The sequence below is a fragment of the Diplotaxodon limnothrissa genome, linkage group LG3 (genome assembly GCF_057381915.1).
Source record: "Diplotaxodon limnothrissa isolate DT_005_m linkage group LG3, D_limnothrissa_male_GT1.1, whole genome shotgun sequence".
NCBI lineage: Eukaryota > Metazoa > Chordata > Actinopteri > Cichliformes > Cichlidae > Diplotaxodon > Diplotaxodon limnothrissa.
In genome coordinates this window covers 34384081-34402423 of record NC_140598.1, presented here as the reverse complement: position 1 = coordinate 34402423, position 18343 = coordinate 34384081, and the positions used below count along the sequence as shown (strand labels likewise).

At 40.8% G+C, this 18343-nt stretch overlaps 1 protein-coding gene across 1 annotated transcript; it reads right to left on the bottom strand.

Moving 5' to 3' along the window:
- Positions 1-6119: 6119 nt before the first annotated feature.
- LOC146635506 (uncharacterized) lies at positions 6120-17700 on the bottom strand. Its single transcript, XM_085350154.1, has 6 exons — positions 17667-17700; positions 10939-11050; positions 9033-9377; positions 8691-8948; positions 8453-8572; positions 6120-7630 (listed from the first exon to the last, which is right to left on the bottom strand). The coding sequence occupies exons 2-6, from the start codon at positions 11042-11044 to the stop codon at positions 6120-6122; spliced, it is 2340 nt and encodes a 779-aa protein (XP_085206280.1). The 5' UTR covers positions 11045-11050; positions 17667-17700.
- Between the last annotated feature and the right edge of the window lie 643 nt (positions 17701-18343).

Sequence of the window (18343 nt, the reverse complement as noted above, 5' to 3'; positions counted from 1 at the left end):
TTGTTTAAATCCACTCCTGCATCCTCGCTTGTGTTCGCACCTGGGTCCACCATACACATTCCCGCACGGTCTGCCTCCGCAGACCGTGACAGTACGACGCGACTATGCCGGACCCAGCGACACACGAGAGGAAGATCATCCAGACGGTGGAGGCGCTTTGTACTAAATGGCTGCAGTGTTCCGGAGTGGAGGAACGGGAGGAGTTGGCCCGTCAAGTGGGAGTATGCGTGTCTGTATTTCCCTGGTTATGGGAGGCACTACACCCACTGATCGTTGACTTTCTCGTCACCACTCTCCAACTCCGTCCGCAGCCGCAGCGGCCCGGTGTGCGTGCGCCTTCGCCAGAGCCATGCTGTTGCGATGTTACCCCGCGGCCTCATGAGCCGGTAGCGGTCAGAGTCGGAACAGCGAGGCTCACCACCGACACACCATTGGCTCACACTTCATCAGCTTCCGCATCTTCGCCACCGCCTGCCTGCACGGAGATGCCCGAGGCTGTCGACTTCGGTGAGGAGGAGCAACAGCAGGTGTTGCGGGCGTATCGGGAGGACGAGCTACGCTGGAAGCCCTGGCTCATTTCCGAGGAGGAGCTTCCGCCAGCCGCCCCGCCTCGGACCGGCCGCCCATCCTCGCCGCCTCGATCGGACTACTCTTCTCCCGCTTCTTATCTGGCGCAGATGTGGTCGGAAGACGAGGAGCCGGTCGCCACAGAAATCCAAGTTACGTCCGCGTCCACTTCAAGACGAAAGCGGTGTTCTCGTCGCCGTCGCTCATCGCTACGGCATGTCTCGCCCTCCACTGAGCGACACGAGGAGGCTGTGGAGGTGATGACTTTCGACCTCGAGGAGCGGCAGCGCGCCGCATGCGCGCAACTGGAGGAGGAGCTACGGGGAAAGCCAGGGCTCGCTCCTCACTACGGTGAGATTTTCCGCGGGACACGCCTGGCCTTTGGGGGCCCCCGGAGTTGCCAGGAGCCCCCGCCTGATGCTCCGCCAACCCTTGCCTCCTCAGCCTCTGCGACGCCGCAAGAGGCTCCACTTTCCACGTTAACGGGGCTCACGGCCAAGAGGAAACGGCGCTCGCGTCGTCACCGCATCGCGCGACGACCGGAGGTGAGTGAGTGCAACCTGTCATCACCAGCCTCCATTGAAGCCATAGAAGATGAATTAGACTCAGAATTACAGAGCCACGGGTCAAATTTAACAGAGACACATAGTGTGGAAATGGCTGACTCTGGTACTGTGAATGGTGTGGTCTGTTCGTCTGGCTTCCACGAACAGGGAGTAAGACCCACTCAGACTGTGAGTTCCAACACTGGGGAGTCACAGCCGGTGTTCTTGTCACCGCCACCCGAACAGGTGTTTAACTGTCCAGCCTCTAAGCTGACCGGGGAATCCCCTGTTTCGTGTGTTTCTGTTTGTGAAAATAAAATCACTGTTTTGGAATTAGCCAGTGCTAACTTCAGGCTGAGTAATGCTCTGCTAACCAAGTCACAGCCAAGTGAATTTGTTTCAGAGAGGATCTTGGACAGGCCTAGTGATCTTGTAGGGGCCCCTGACACTACACTTGGATTGAAAGAGAGTTCCACAGGCCATGATGTTGCTTGTGTGGGGGTGGGGTGGAAGTGTTTTCTTCTGTGTCATTTAATGTGCCTGGGGTTCCATCTAAGACTGAGTTACCTGTTGCTAATGCCTCCCTTCCCGAGCCCGCTCCGCTCACCAACGAGCTACTTAAAGCAGGCCCCTGTGCTTCCTTAGCACATAAGGATTGTTTAAAGGAGGGTCATGACGTAAAGTGTAAGAGTATTGAGTGTGAGATGATGTGTAATCCTGTTTTGCATGCTGCTCCTATTCCCAATGAACTGAAAACTGAGAACGCTGATCATGAACTCACGTTGGAACTTAAAGATGACGACATAGAGTCAAATCAGGGTAACATGAGCTGTGTAACATCACCCGTCTCAGCTAGGAATGCTAGCACAGCATTAGCCGTACCCATTTCACCATACACACTACATAACACCCTTAAGTTACAGTCCACCTCGCGCATGGTTCCTAGTCGCTATAACACTTACTGCCATCATGCTAGTCAGTTCTCATCGCCCAGATTCATTCCTGAACATTTCATGTTTGCCCAGGAGTTTATCCGCGAAGGCTTAAGTCGTGTTTTTCTGGGGAATGTTGTAGTCCTTGTTTTCCCTGTGGCTGACCCGGCTTATCTGGGCCGTCAAGCTCTGTCATTGCTCGAGACTGAAGGGAGGAATATGGAAACAGGACTTTCTGTTTTAGAGCCTGTTATGTCAGCCTACATAAGTCTTGAAGTGAATGAGCTGGTCTTTGCCTCAGGACATCTGACATCTGTTTGCTTCTGGACTGTTAACTGTAAGATGTCAGGTGAACGCGTCCAGCCTCATGTCTCGTCCGCTGGAGGGTCCGAGGGGCCCGTTCAGCCTCCTGTCTCAGCTGGAGGGTCCGAGGGGCCCGTTCAGCCTCCTGTCTCCGCTGGAGGGTCCGAGGGGCCCGTTCAGCCTCCTGTCTCCGCTGGAGGGTCCGAGGGGCCCGTTCAGCCTCACGCCACGTCAGCTGGAGGGCCCGAGGAGCCCATCCGGCCTCAAGCCACGTCTGCTGGGGGGCCCGAGCCGCCCATCCGGCCTCAAGCCACGTCTGCTGGGGGGCCCGAGCCGCCCATCCAGCCACCTTCTGCTTCTGCTCCTCCTGGTCCAGCCCCAGCCCGTGTTTCGTCTGCTGCAGCTCCAGCCCGTGCTTCGTCTGCTGCGGCTCCAGCCCGTGCTTCGTCTGCTGCGGCTCCAGCCCGTGCTTCATCTGCTGCAGCTCCAGCCTGTGCTTCGTCTGGCCCAGCCTCAGAGTCTTCGTCCTCGTCTGGCCCAGCCTCAGAGTCTTCGTCCTCATCTGGCCCAGCTTCCGCCGAGTCTTCGTCCTCGTCTGGCCCAGCTTCCGCCGAGTCTTCGTCCTCGTCTGGTCCAGCTTCCGCCGAGTCTTCGTCCTCGCCTGGTCCAGCCTCAGCCTCTGCAGCGACGCCTGGTCCGGCCCCCGCATCGCCACCGTCTGGTCCTACCTCGACTGGTCCTGTGCCCACCAGGCCATGGCCAGCACGCCTAACACTGGAGAGCCGCCGCCGCTGCCTTCCGCGCGGTCGGTCCCCTGAACTGCTCCGTCGTCTCCTTCGCCGCCGCCGCCGCTGCCTTCCGCGCGGTCGGCCCCCTGAACTGCTCCGTCGTCTCCTTCGTTGCCGCCGCCATTGCCTTCCGCACGGCCGGCCTCCGGACCAGCTCTGCCACCTGTGCCACCCGCCTGGTCGGCCCCCCGACCGTGTGACCCGTGAACTCTTGTGCCTGTGGGCTCTGGGTCGGCCCCCTGAACCTTATTTGGACTATGGTCATGTGCTCCTGTGTTTTCTGTTGTTTGTTTTGTTTCCCGTTCTGGTCCCTCCGTCCTGGTCCCCCGCCTCCCGCCCTGGGTGGGTTGTTTTCTGTTTTTGTTTTGTTTCTCGGGTTTGGGCTGTCGGGAGCCAGCCCTTTAGGGGGGGGTGATGTCATGGTCCTGGGCCATGTGGGCCCAGTATTCTTAGTTTTCATGTACTTTTGTATTTTGTTCTTTATTTAGGCCATGCTTCCTGGGTTGATCTGTTACGTTGTTCCTTATGTGTTTTCCCTTCGTGACTCTTACCCCCTGTGTGCCCCTCTGTGTATTTATGAGCCCTCGTCTCTCTTTGTGTTTGATTCTATGTTTTCCCCAGCCCGTTATGTCTGCGTTCTCCCCGTGCTCTCTCTCCTCCTGTTTGAACCTCTGTGTACTTCCTGTTTTACTTTGCCCATCTCCCATCAGTGTTACGTTCACTCCTGCCGTTTCTTGTTATGATTATCAGTGTCACCTGTGTTCCCCGTGTGCATCCACTTCCCCTGATCATCCCTCATGTGTATTTAGTCTCTGTGTTTCATACAGTCTGTGTCGTGTCGTCTGTGTTCCCACCCCCTGTATTCCGTATTTCCAGCCATAGCCTTTCCTTAGTTTGTCCAGTTTAGGTTTCTGTTGAGCTACTACTCATATGCTGCCTTCACTCTGTTTTGTTCCTTTCATCAGCCATAATAAAAGGCTCGCTTTTGTTTAAATCCACTCCTGCATCCTCGCTTGTGTTCGCACCTGGGTCCACCATATACATTCCCGCACGGTCTGCCTCCGCAGACCGTGACACTAACAACATCAAAGAAAGTAAGCAAAATATTTGAAATGTTAATTTTAAAACAGTGAATACAAAAAGCCTCTATAGCCATAAATCAGATGTGTATATATAGTGCAAACATACACACAACGCATTGTAACAATTATATTCCATGTGTAATCGGTGCTGTTGAACTGTTGACTAGCCATGGTGTGCAAAATATTGCCAGAGCCATCAATCATGTGATTTTTAGAGTCACTTAAACTTAAATTAATGATATAACATGGTGAAATTCAAAGAAAACTCATTATCAGTATCCATCTGTACACTAAGACTAGGACAACAGCATCAGTCAAGGGGTCTTAAAACAGATTTAAAAAGTCTGACCCATGTTGTTTTTCTCTATTTTTAAACAAGAAAAGCAACAAAAGTAATAAACAAAAAGCCCAGCAATCAATACAGCAGTGCACTAATAGAGGATTATGGTCTACAGTATTGAGTGTTGCACTGAGGTCTAGCAGAATTAGCACAGAGATGAGTCCACTGTCAGAGGCCATAAGAAGATAATTTGTGACTTTCACTAAAGCTGTTTCTGTGCTGTGATGAGCTCTGAAACCTGAATGAAACTCTTCAAATAAACCATTCCTCTGCAGATGATCTGTTAGCTGTTTCACAGCAGAGTTCAGAAGCCTTGCAGCTTAAATGGTAGTTTGATTGGACCATGACTATCTAATAAAAGCAAAAGTTTACATTAAAAGAAAATGTATTTGTTCTTAGTCTGAAATGCACCTAGAGAGTTTAAACAATAAGACAAGACTAACGAATTTACATGAATCTTTAGATTTATTTCGTAAGCAAGTATGAACCTACAGTTTATATAATGATTTGGCAAATAATTACAAAGAAAAAAGAAAGGATAACACTATTACATAGTTTTCAAAGACACACACACACACACACACACACACACACACACACACACACACACACACACACACACACACAAAGAAAAATCCTCTGGCAGTGAATGGCAGACCATAAGGATCTGGTATAACTGTGGGCTTTTGTTGTTGTCGGTCCACATCAGCCAGGGAGAAGAAAAAATTCATAATATACAAAGAGCTGAAGTGACAACAAGGGTCTACTGCAGTCTGCTGTATTTTTTTTTCAATTTTCTGTTTTTTCACAGTTATCCCACTCCCAGTGAACGCAGCACTTGACCTACACACTGCTGGGTTTTTGGAGTACTCTAAAGAAGCACATTTATGTAGTTTGAAAGTCAAATATCAACACAAAAAATTACAATATCACAACCATAAATCAAGTATTATTCATGAGGGTCCAACAGCAGGTAGATAACGTTTATTTGTCTGATTTCTTCCACTAGATTCCTGTTCTCCTTCTGACATCCAACTGGAGGTTTTTGGCTTGTTATTCAAATTTGTAAAACACTACACTTTAGATCCACTAAATGCAACAGTATACTGGATAGCTAAAAATATATATTTTTGTCATCACCTCTTAATTTCCTCAATTTTATTGGTTCCTTATTGTCTTTCTTTAACCACCAGAGATTTGGTCTTGTCTCTTTTCTGCTATTTTTTTTTTTACTTCTATTTGGTAGGTGGACTCTGATCTGCTGTTTCCCTTATTTATTTATTTATTTATTTATTGTTGCTCGACATTTTCTACCTGGGCAATATTTTTGACTATCTATCACCCATTAGCTGTTAACTGCTGTTAAATTGTGTGTAGGTTGACTTTCCTGGTCTGAACTTGTTTTTTTGTAAACATTTAAAGCAGACTCATTTTAGTTTCTGCCTACCCCAACTGAGAGTGAGGTTTTCTTTATGAGTCTTCATCGCCATGAAACTTTGCAATCTCTTTGTGCATATACATATAGAACATTATAAAACATTATAAAATCATTTAAGCATGTGTTAGACTTCCCCCTGCAATCCCTTTTTTTGTGTGTCCTGCCCCTCCAATCCCTTCGTTTGTGGGTCTTCCTCCTGCAATCCCTTTTTTTGTGTGTCCTGCCCCTCCAATCCCTTCGTTTGTGGGTCTTCCTCCTGCAATCCCTTTTTTTGTGTGTCCTGCCCCTCCAATCCCTTTGTTTGTGGGTCTTCCTCCTGCAATCCCTTTGTTTGTGTGTCTTCCCTCTCCAATCTCTTCATTTGTGTGTCCTGCCCCTCCAATCCCTTCGTTTGTGGGTCTTCCTCCTGCAATCCCTTTTTTTGTGTGTCCTGCCCCTCCAATCCCTTCGTTTGTGGGTCTTCCTCCTGCAATCCCTTCGTTTGTGGGTCTTCCCTCTCCAATCTCTTCATTTGTGTGTCCTGCCCCTCCAATCCCTTCGTTTGTGGGTCTTCCTCCTGCAATCCCTTTTTTTGTGTGTCCTGCCCCTCCAATCCCTTTGTTTGTGTGTCCTGCCCCTCCGATCCCTTTGTTTGTGGGTCTTCCCCTTGCAATCCCTTTGTTTGTGTGTCCTGCCCCTGCAATCCCTTTGTTTGTGTGTCCTGCCCCTCCAATCCCTTTGTTTGTGTGTCCTGCCCCTGCAATCCCTTCGTTTGTTGGTCTTCCCCCTGCAATCTTTTCACTTGTGGGTCTTCCCCTTGCATACCTTTCAATGGTTGCCCCCCTTCATATGTGTGACCCTCCTCTGCGCTATTATGTTGACCTATGGTTTTGCCAGATAGAGCTGCTGTTTCATTATTTCCGTTCCCATCCACGTTCTCAGCTTGTGGTTGGCTTATTTCTCCTCCAGCTTCCTTGATCTCTTGTTTTTGGCCTCCACTCATTACAATCTGTGTGGTTATAGGTTTTTCTGACTGGTTTTCCTTACTGTCATGCTGCATTGGGGGTATTTCTGCTCTGTTTGCAGAAGAAACTTCCTTTGCTCTTTTTTCGCCATCCACCTCACCAGCAACCTGATTTTGGTTTGCCATATTTCTTTCTGATCCTGTGGGACTGACATTTTCCTTGATATTGTCCTGTTTCTGTTTCATTGTGTCTTCTCCCTCAGAATGAGTAGTTTTTTTCTCTTCTGCTTTAATTAGACTCTGATCGGCTGTTTCATTCGTAGTTTGTGTTTTGTTTTTGTTTTCTTCAGTGTTTTCTTCGTGTTGTTTAGGCCCATGTCCTTGTCCACTATTATCAGTCAGATTTGGAATTTCACAATTTCTTCTTTCGCTGTTATTATCAAATTGTTCAGGTTGTGCTTGTCTTCCATCATGTGATTTCCATACATTATTTGTTGTCTCTCTACCTGGGTGGTTGCTATTTTGTTGTGTGCCAGTTTTTGTTGTCTGCATGATATTTTTGTTGGAAACGTGGTCATTTTCCACCTCTGTTTGACACAAACTGACATGTGAACTGTCATTGACCTTTTCTTCCCTGATCAGAGATTCCTCTTCTGGATCAAAAGCTTGCATTTTGTCTTTGCTTCCAGTCTCTGTGAGGAGATACAATTAGTAATTTTAAATGCATTACTTTCCCACACCAAAGGTTTAAAAGTGAATAATTACTGTCATGAAAATATTATTATTATTATTATCGTTAAAAGTAGCAGTAGTGGTATTATTGAATAATAATAATAATAATAATAATATGTGTTTCTGACTCAATTGAAACAAACTTTTTACATGTCCTATCTGGCAGTATAAGAATCACAATTGTCTGAAGGACAAACAAAAAAATGCAAAATGAAAACAACACAGTAGAGAAACCACAACAAAAACAAACATAAGCTTAACCTTAATGTTTAGAGGCAGCAGCCAACCCAGACAGTGTGCGTGTGTGCACCTGTGTTTGTGAGCCTGCACACACACACTGTCTGGGTTAGCTGTGTTCATTTGGTTTCTCCATGTAAGTATTTAATAATAGGTGTGGGAAACCATAATCCTGCCCCCCAGGACATGAAGCAGGCATGGAGCTTCTTCTATTGGAGGGGCAATAGCTTCTAATATTATTGACTTTATAAGAAAATAAGCAAAATATGAAAAACACAAATTTTAAAACTGAATGGAAAAAAGCCTCTATAGACATGACTGTGTGCATAATAACATGTTATTGTTAGTGTTTGTGTTTGTTTGCAGTTGGCCTTAAACAACATATCAGCAACATATGAGGCATTAACAGCAGCATCTAGACTTGAATGTAAGTCTTGCTGGTCTAACCACACATTTTTGTCAATAATTAATTGGTGCAAATTTAATCAGATTTGTCTGACAAAGTAGGAGATTACGCAATATTTGGGCATGCATTAGAGTCTCACCCATGTTGTTTTTTCTCCATTTCCAAACGAGAAAAACAAGAAAAACAACAAAAGTAATAAATATAATGCCAACAATCATTGCCGCAATGGTAGATCTAGCCGAATCCACAGAGAAATCATCTGAAATAATAAAGCACATGAGATAAAATAATTATTGATAAGTTAACATATGTTTTGTCAAGTTTGCCAGTTTGTAGTTAAAATTTGGATCACATCATTAATTAAAAAAAAACTTAACCTGGGACATGTATCTTGGCTTCTCTATGCTGTTTGTTTTGTTGGATTCTACAGGTGATGTTCTTGCTGTGTCCTTTTTCCAGAGTCAGTCTGCTGCTGAGGGCATAGAGATCATCAGGACCTCTGAACATCTCTTTAGACCCAGCAGGGATGATCTTGCCCTCACTCTCCAGCCAAAACACATCCGGCTCTGGATACCAGCCTTTGGATTTACATTCTAACACTCCAGGGCTGACTTTGGTTATCTGAATATCAGCTTCTGTAAACACATAAAATTGCGACATAAAAGATAAACAGTAATCCAATTTCTACGTTCAGCAGCATATACATTTTGTTCACTTACCGACAACAAGTTCAACACTCAAATCTGCACTTAGTCCAGGAATGAAGCATCTGTATGTTCCTTCATCTGACAGCCTCACTTTGGTGAGTTTCAGTGATGCATCTCCTGTTTTCAGTTTCTCAATAGACACTGATGTTCTGTTCTTGTAGGATGGATTTTGTCCAATCAGATGATCTTCACCTGACCGCCACACATGGACAAATCTGGGATTCAGGTCAGATCTTGACCACTCAACCATCTCATCCACAGCATTCATGGGAGGATCCACACTGCATAGCAACGTGATGTCTTGAGTCTGACCAATTACTGCCATTATACGAGGCTGACTGTTTGTCAGAGATTCACCTGGGAAAGAAAAATGTGTTTTTGATCTTTATTTAGAATTAGAAAACAGTAAATGTAAACTTTATAAAAAAAATGCTTTAGTCACAGATTTGCATAATCTATATATCGAGTTGTATGTGTTTTTGGTTACAATTGTCTTTCTTTCTTTTTTTCGTCAGGATAATGAAAATAATGTGGTCTATAGGATGTTGTCAAATTAAATGCAATGTCAGATAAACTAAAACAACAAAACAAAAACCATGACATAATAAAGTCATAGCTAAACAGTGAATAAAAACAAAACTAAAATCCCCACAAATTCAACTTAAGTATGAATGTAGTACAGAAGAAAATATGAAACTCATGTGTGTCTCATAATTTTGAACTGTCATTCATGTGAGTGACAAAATAACTCACACTTCTGCTACCATCCATACTTCATAACATGAACCTGTTCACTATTTAAGACTGTTAAAATTCACTTAATTTAAAGTGAATAAAATAATACATGTGTGGTATAATTAGTAATGAAGAATTATATAATAATAATCACAGCAGGATAAGAGAGAACAAAATAAACATAGATTACTTGTCTCACATTTGGGGATATAGGAAAATGTAAAGACGGAAAACTGTTAGGAGGATTTGGAAAAGTAATATATGGCTGTTATTTTAGTAGGTTAAACACATGAAAAAAATAAAACGTTAGTAATAAACTTGGAAACTTCCCTCTTATACGGGACCTTCTTAACCTTAACGTGCTATAAAATATGACTAATCTAAAGGGATGCTTTCACTTTCATTCTTAGTAGTGCACTGACCTGTTCATTTGAACAATGGCACCACCAACTATTGTTAAACTGTAACCGTTGATATTATTTCAACATTTGAAAGACCTTGAGCTAAAATACATTTTGTGATGGAAACCAAATGTTCTTAGCACATCTGGTTGCAATTTCAAATACAGTGTTGTCATTCAAAGAGAATCCAAACACATAATTTAAACATAAATATTTAAGCAAAGCTTTTTTTTTTTCTATTGTTTACTTATTTATCACAGAAAAAAGTGATCACTTAATGAAGAAGTTATTCCAAGTTATTAAAATTTCACAATTTTAAAATAGATGAGGAACAATGCAGGAAGCTGATGATGCATTGTTAAGTGTTCTCCCCCAATTGATTCCTCACTTGTTCTCTATTTAGAGCACACCTTTAAATACATTATTGTAAAGTGGTATTTGTGTAATGACATTTTGCCATAAAGTATAATGCATACAATGCAATTTAGAAACACCCCTGTTGCTTCAGTAAACAGTACAAAACCCTACATTTAAAACATATGTATTTCATAGTTTATAGTATTAATATATAACTACTAATTTCATATTATTTCATTTTTTTTTTACTTTTTAATGCAACCCAAGAAAATACCTTAACCCTACTGATAAGTTCTTGTTGAAACTTTATTTACACAGAGGTGTTAATAAAACTGTAGTTTGTCCACACTATGACATTGTGCGTATCCTGAGTGTACATATCAAAAGTATATTGTCTGTTGTCACTAATTGTGAGGATACATTACCTGCATTGATCTGTGTCATTTGAAGAATGATAACTGAGTGGAAAAACACTGTAGTCCATACACTGAGTCGAGATTTAGAGGATCGTCTGTCCTTCTGTCGAGGCATTGTGAGCTGCAGAAAATTCAAATACACACAGTTGTAAGACATTTTCTTTCACACTGGAAATCAAATTATGGTGAGAAAAGTTGAGGATATCTTACTGTTGGCTCACTTTTTAATCAGCACATTAAAAGTTAAGTCCTTAAATCAAATAACTTGACCTACACCTGCTCGATCTGTCTTATCTACCTCTAAGTCTATTAAAATCTACTCTGTGCAGCAGAGCTGTAAAAACACACCACACCTATAGTCTGATATAAAATATTCAGGGACAGACTTCAGGCATGTCCACTGTGTTCTGAACTACATACGTTGAGTGTCACATATGAGATAAGAATACATTACTCATTAATGATCAAGTTTACACTAAAGAGAAATCTTACTGTTGTGTTTTAAACCAAGTTAACAGTTTAACTAAAATCATAAATATATGTGTGTGTTTTTTTCTTTATTTCTTATTTTTAGCTCCTTCTATAATGGGTTACATATAAATAAAAGGCTGTACTTTGACCTGGTTGCCAGGTAGCTGATTACCGCGATTATAAAGCACCTGTGAGGCAGTGATATGAGCTGCTTTATTGGACTCTGCCCTCATATAACCGAAAAACATGACCGTGTTTACTGGTCAGATGGGGGCACTATGGCACCTGTTATTCATGCTCACACTATCATATAATACTTAATCTCATGTGAAGTTTCACTCCTAGCTCTTTTTCCCTTTTTGTCTCTGATTTATTATCTGTGAATAAAACACTGAATCAGCATGTGTCTCTTGTGACATTTTTAGATTCCTGTAAATAACTACAGCACCAATTTTTCCTATTGTGGAAATGCTGCTGTTGTGCTAAGGAACAGCAACTGTAAAAATGTGTCAAAATTCCTAAAACACTGGAATCGAGGCGCTCTCATATGGTCTCAAAATAGCTGTGTTGTTTAATCAGGCAATAGGTAAATGATTGAAATCTGTAAAATAATTGTGTATTGGGGCAACATGTAGCAGGGAATCTTTGCTATATACTGTAAGTAAGCACAAAAGTATAAAAATATAAAGTACAAGTTAGGAATGAAGGTCCAGAAAGAGGACGCTCTGTTTGAAGTCATCAGCCAGCTGTTTGTTTCTTCTCTGTGAAGTCTGCACATTCTCACTGTCTCTGTGGAGGTTCTCACTTCCTCCAAAGTTGCAAACTTTAGTCCAATCAGAATCAATTGCTTATGGAACTTAATTGTGCCATATGATGATTATACTCTGATAGTCCATCACAGCTGAATCAAATCAATTGATGGGAATTAGCCTAAGAAAAATGTTACACTTTTTTTGTTGTTGTCTTTTTGACCCCCATTCTGTTCTATACTTATTGTTGAGAAATCCCGCTATAACCTCTTCGATGCTCATTTTCTGTTTAAAGGAAAAGTCTAACCCTCTACAATGGAGGCAACATTTAGTGATATTTATTTATTATTTGTTAGCTTTGCACAAAAATAGCTGGTTACTTTGAGTAAATTTCAGAGTCTGTATTTTTTCACTTTTGTTTCACTTTTTGTGTAAAGAAATTGAATCAGTAGTCCAACTTTTACTGAGTATTGTCTATAGGCTACTTTTGTCAACTCTGGTGTCGTCATTAGGATGAAGATTTGTGTCAGTGGATTGTACTCTTGAGGTTTATATTGTTAAATGGTAATTTTCTGAGGGTGTATTTCAGGTTCTGTTATGTAGAAAAACAAAACTAATATAACCCATAGTGTAATGGATTGCTCACTCCAGATAATAAATAATGTAACACATTACATTAAAGTATAATTTGAATTACAGCATGAGCCCACACTGATTAAAGCCACAATCAATAAATCTGCTTATATGACATAAAACACAATGATGAGGTAAAAACACTTTTACAGTTAGCCTTGTTTATCATGCTGGGGTTTAATTTTTAAAGCAATATGTTTCTTTTATTTATGAACAAACCTATTGTCTTTGTTAGTGAAGTGTGTTGTCATCACCTAAAGTGCAGTTTCCACCCAGGAAAAGCTTGACTATATAATGTAATTTTATCAGTGGCAATATTTTAACTAAAACAGAGACTATGGTGACATTATGGTAAAGTAGTGTGTTAATCTAATAATGGTAAAGGGAAAAATATTTCTGCTTCATTCCTTTAATATCAAACGATAATTCCCTCTACTTACACTTGGTAAATTCCCTTATGATGTTAAGCACATAATGTCTGTGTGGCAATGTTCAGTATTATTCCAGGTAGTTTTAATGTGAAACCTTGTTTTTTTTAAAGGAATTATTTAGCTTGTAGTTAAAAGCTTTAATTATTGAATAAAAGACTTAAAGGAGAATGAACATGTTTCATTTAATTGCTGGGAAAATCAAGGTAATACTGTTCCGATATCAAAAGCTAGTTTAAACTAAAATGTTATCTTAGATTTCTTAGATCTTAAATATCTAGTTGTAACTCACTGGTGTCACCTTAAAATCAGTATAGTCCGTAATAGGAAATGATCCATCCATCCATTTTCAACCGCTTATCCGAGGCCGGGTCGCGGGGGCAGCAGCCTAAGCAAAGAGGCCCAGACCTCCCTCTCCCCAGCCACCTCCTCCAGCTTATCCGGGGGAATACCAAGGCATTCCCAGGCCAGCCGAGAGATATAATAGGAAATGATGTCATAAGTAAACAGGTAGTTAGTCAGTGAATTGAGGAGAACGATTTTCAGGTGCAGCTACAACTCACGTATCTCCTAACAGACGCCAACACTTTCAATATGAGTCTTTATCTTTTGTTTGTGAGAGCCCTGATGGTTCTACTCAACAGAGAGGAGTCAGAACCACTGAGGAGAAGCATTTTAGTCCAGTATGTAATATTAAAAGAACTTTCTCTTCATGCACAATTTCTCAACAGTGCAATATCTAGCAGACAGTGCAGAGTACTGGTGTGAGGATAAAGTGGGTCATAGAATCAACAGTGGCAATATTACCATAACTGGTAAGTTCATCATATTTGTGAAATTAGTACATAGTTGTTGTTTTTTTAAAATTATGTGATATTTCTCATCCACTTTCTCTTGTATCGTACAGAATGTATTTGTCAGTTAGCCTTTTTGTTTTATTACTATGTATATATTTGTATTGTAAAAAGGTAATGTAAAAATATTGTATTTAAGCAGCATCAATTCAAGTTAATGTATCACAAGATCTTTTATTATTATTTATTATTCTATTATTATCTTTTAGGGAAGGGATTGTAACATTTAGTCCTTTTCCTGAATCAGTGTTGGTATAGTTTGTATAATAAATGTGCTCGTTGATAAATTAGATATTGATCTGAAAATTGTTTCACACACATCAATATAAATCACTCTTGGGGCTCCCTGGTGGTCACCAGTGATGGGAATAATGGCGTTACAAGTAACGGCGTTACTAACGGCGTTACTTTTTTCAGTAACGAGTAATCTAACTAATTACTATTTCTATCGTTACAACACCATTACAGTTACCAACAAGAAAATGCAGTGCGGTCGTGTTACTATTTTTCAACAAACAGATGCTTGAAGCTGTGTTCAGCTTACTGCATCTTATATCAGTTGCACAAAAGTAGCTGTCTATGTAAGTAATCTGGGCGCTACAGCTTTAAGCAGCTGTGCGCGCTCCCCCGGGCGGCAATCACTTTTTGGCACAACACCTGGAGCTAAGGGGGCAAAACAGTCGCAGGAGTGCTGCTGTTTGACTGAGGAAGAATAAAGTAGTCGTGGTAAGCCAGTCACATTACCACTTTAAGATGACAAAGCAACAAGGTGATAGATACCAGTTTTTAAATTGTGTTGATAGGCCACGTAAAACCGGAGTCATGATAAACAATATATACGCGGCATTTTTTTCCTCAATAGTTTCATCATGTTTACTGTCTAAGGACAGCACTAGCAAGCACTCTCTTCTTATGAACAAGAAATTAAAATAACAAAAAAAAAAACAGCCCTTTCGTGTTGGTGGAAAAATGCACCATGTCAACCAATCAAAAATTATATTGCAACATGACATTTGGTTGTTTAGGAAGAGGGAAGTTTTAGGAGTGACGGAGAGAGAGAAAGAGAGAAAGAAAGACAGCAGAAAAAGAGAGAGCGAGTTTTGAGATGTGAGAGATTTGTGACGTTTGGCGTGTTTGCAGTGTGTAGTTAATGTGTTGTCTTGTGTAGTTAGTGTGTAGTGTTGTGGATAGTTTTGTGTTGTGTGTCAGAACAATGAGGCGACTGCTGTCTCCAGGTAGAAACAAGAGTGATACACCTGCAGCTGTCAGACCTGCAGGTATCAGGCTGTGATGTTCTCCTTTATAGTGGACAGAAATATTTGGAGTGGCACAAATAATTTGTGTGGCATCTTATTGAATGCAGAACAGCTGATTGTTCTGTAAATAGTTTGAAATGGTTATTTTAAAAATCAAGGTAAAAGGTAAATGGCAGCAAATAACTTTGTTGTTTTCAAAACTTGTGCATATGATTTTAAAATTGACAATTTATTTTTGCATTTAAAGTTATAAAATATGATTCAATAAACATGTTTGTGGTTGTTACAGTGATAAATATAACTTTTTCTACTCAGATTTTATGTTTTTTGTCTGATTTTAGATCAACTGTGTTATTACAGTATGTCAAAATGAAAACATGACTGTAAATTCAGACACGTGAGGTTGTGCTGAAAAGAATGATACCAAACAAGGCAAAGTAAATAGTTTTTAAAAGTGAAATGTAGAGGAAACATCAGAAGTAGTTAAAAATGGCCAATTATACCCTGGACCCCAGAGGGTTAAAGGCTTTTTTTTTTTTAAAGTAATGCAATAGTTACTTATCAAGTAATTAATTACTTTTAGAATATTGTAACTCAGTTACTTTTTTGAAGAAGTAACTAGTAACTATAATTAATTACTTTTTTCAAAGTAACTTGCCCAACACTGGTTATTGGATAGCTCCATAATATAAGTGGCAAAAAGACAAGAATTTCATGCATTAGCCTACAATGGCAAAATGGTTGAAACTAATTCAAAACTGTAAAAATGCCAAAAAACACAACTTTTCTATAAAGTGAAATGTTGACATTGCAGGATGCATGGCTTAATATGACAACGGCAGAGAGATTAAAAAAATGTGGTTTCAATGGAAGTGAATTTTGTAGGAACTATATGATTATAAAATAATAATGCATTCAAACCAAATTTGTTTCTGTTATTTGATATGTCCAAGAATCTAATCACCCCCATTGTCCCACCCTCGTTCTATTTATTAGATGGAAAAATATTATTTTTGTATTAAAAAATTCAGAAAAAAACTAATTCAAATGTTTAAACTGGCATTTAAAGGCTTAAAATCCTGAAAATGTTCAAAAGTGTTCAATTTGATTAAGCGATTTATGAAAAAAAGCAGAAAAAATATTGTTTGGTTGAGGATTTTATGGCAGATTTTGTACACAAAGATGTTGAAATGGTGCAAAATTCATTAAGCAGAATATGGATGATATGTAAGAGTAAACGAGTTCAAAATTTTAACTAAAAAGAAGATTTCCTGCAAAAATTTATCTCACAAGCTATAACACAGCCAACATAAGGAGGGCATGAGGGTTTTAACAGTGTAGTAAACAGTAGTCACTCCCCTGTGGTTCACTGACAAGAGTAACATTTCTGACATTGTACTAATGCCTGACTATGACACTGCCACAACTGATCAAGGGTTATCATCAGGATAACCGGTTTTGTTTTTGTTTTTTCCAGCATGAATGGTGTGTCTTTGGGCTAGTGCTCCCTCTCCTTGAGCCGCTACTATATTTTCCTTTGAAAGTAGAAAAGCTCTCTAGCTTTGACTGACATAATGCAGAACAAACCTGATGACTTGATGATGAATTTAACCAAACACCTCCAAACATTCAGGATTTTTTCTGAGGAAACTGTTTCTGCCTCCAAACAGCTGAAAAGTCACGTTAACTGATGATTTTTACAGTTCAACACAGACAGGTGCAAACTCAGTTTAATCTCAGTAAATTCAACAAATTGCTTCATCACAGCTGAGCTTCTGAGTTTGTATTAAGCAGTCATTTTCAGAGGAGAAACTGAAACAATTCATGTGAGTCGACTCCACCCACTCAGCAGCAGTCTGTGGGTATGTGGCTGTCTTCACAGAAAGAAAATCTGAGAAACCTGCTGCTGCAGTCAGCTCTGTGTTTTATCTCTATTTGGCAAATTCATTAAAGAAAAGCATAAAGGCTCAGCTAAGGCTGGAGGTGACACTCACCAAGAACAGAAATCCGCTTAGACTATGAGCTTTTATTTTAAAATTAACCTACAGTAGCAGTGTTCTTTATAAACATAAACATAAACACAGCTTTTCTCACACTTTGCTGCTACATTTGGAGCTTTGAGGGAGCTTTTAATGACTGACAGACATTTATCATCTTGTATGTGCTAACGGTTTGACAGAGAAACAACAGTCTGACATTATTCAGAGTTTATTCAGTAACATGTAGAAAAAAATCCCTTTGTTTTTTAACACAGTTTTGGTGTTTTGGTATAAGGTTCTTGTTTGTTTGTTCTCTGACTCAAAAACAAAACAAAAAACAAAACAAACAAATAAAAGAGTATCTTACCACAGATAAAGACCCCAGGTTCCAACACAGTGATCCAAACTGTCGCTTTCAAACTGAAATGAGTTGCTGGAGGCCAACCAGGAAACAAAAACTGAGACAAGTATTACTGACTCACAGCAAACTGGACACTCCGGTCGGATCAGTTTCTAACGTTCACTGCTGCACATTCTTTGGTGTTTGTCAGATAAACACTGAGCATGATGAACACAGGGACGGTTGACCTTGATTGCATACTGCATTAGATTAGTACAGATCATGTGTAAACCAAAGAGGAGCTGAAAATGATTTCTGCAGTTTCTTTCACCCACTTCCAATGATATCAGTCCATTCAATGGGCCATTAGGGGCCATCTCTACCTGCCGAAGCAGGTGATTATAAAATACTACAGCCATGCTCCCGTGAGGCAATGATATGAGCTGCTTTATTGGACTCTGACCTCTTATAACTGAAAAACATGACAGTGTTTACTGGTCAGAAGGGGGCACCATGGCACCTGTTATTCATGCTCACACTATCATATAATACTTAATCTTATGTAAAGTTTCACTCCTAGCTCTTTTTCCCCTTTTTGTCTCTGCTTTGTTGTCAATGATGGCCTCTGCTGCCTTTTTGCCCTCAGTCTAACATATCTGTATTTATTATTGTAACACACTTGCAACAGTCTTCATAAAACTTAC

Excerpts from the sequence above, each read along its gene's own strand:
- LOC146635506 (XM_085350154.1), bottom strand. The coding sequence starts at position 11,044 with ATGCCTCGACAGAAGGACAGACGATCCTCTAAATCTCGACTCAGTGTA. Across the intron at positions 9,378-10,938 it reads AATGACACAGATCAATGCAG|GTGAATCTCTGACAAACAGT; the intron begins GTAATGTATCCT and ends TTTCTTTCCCAG. Across the intron at positions 8,949-9,032 it reads GAGTGTTGAACTTGTTGTCG|AAGCTGATATTCAGATAACC; the intron begins GTAAGTGAACAA and ends ATGTGTTTACAG.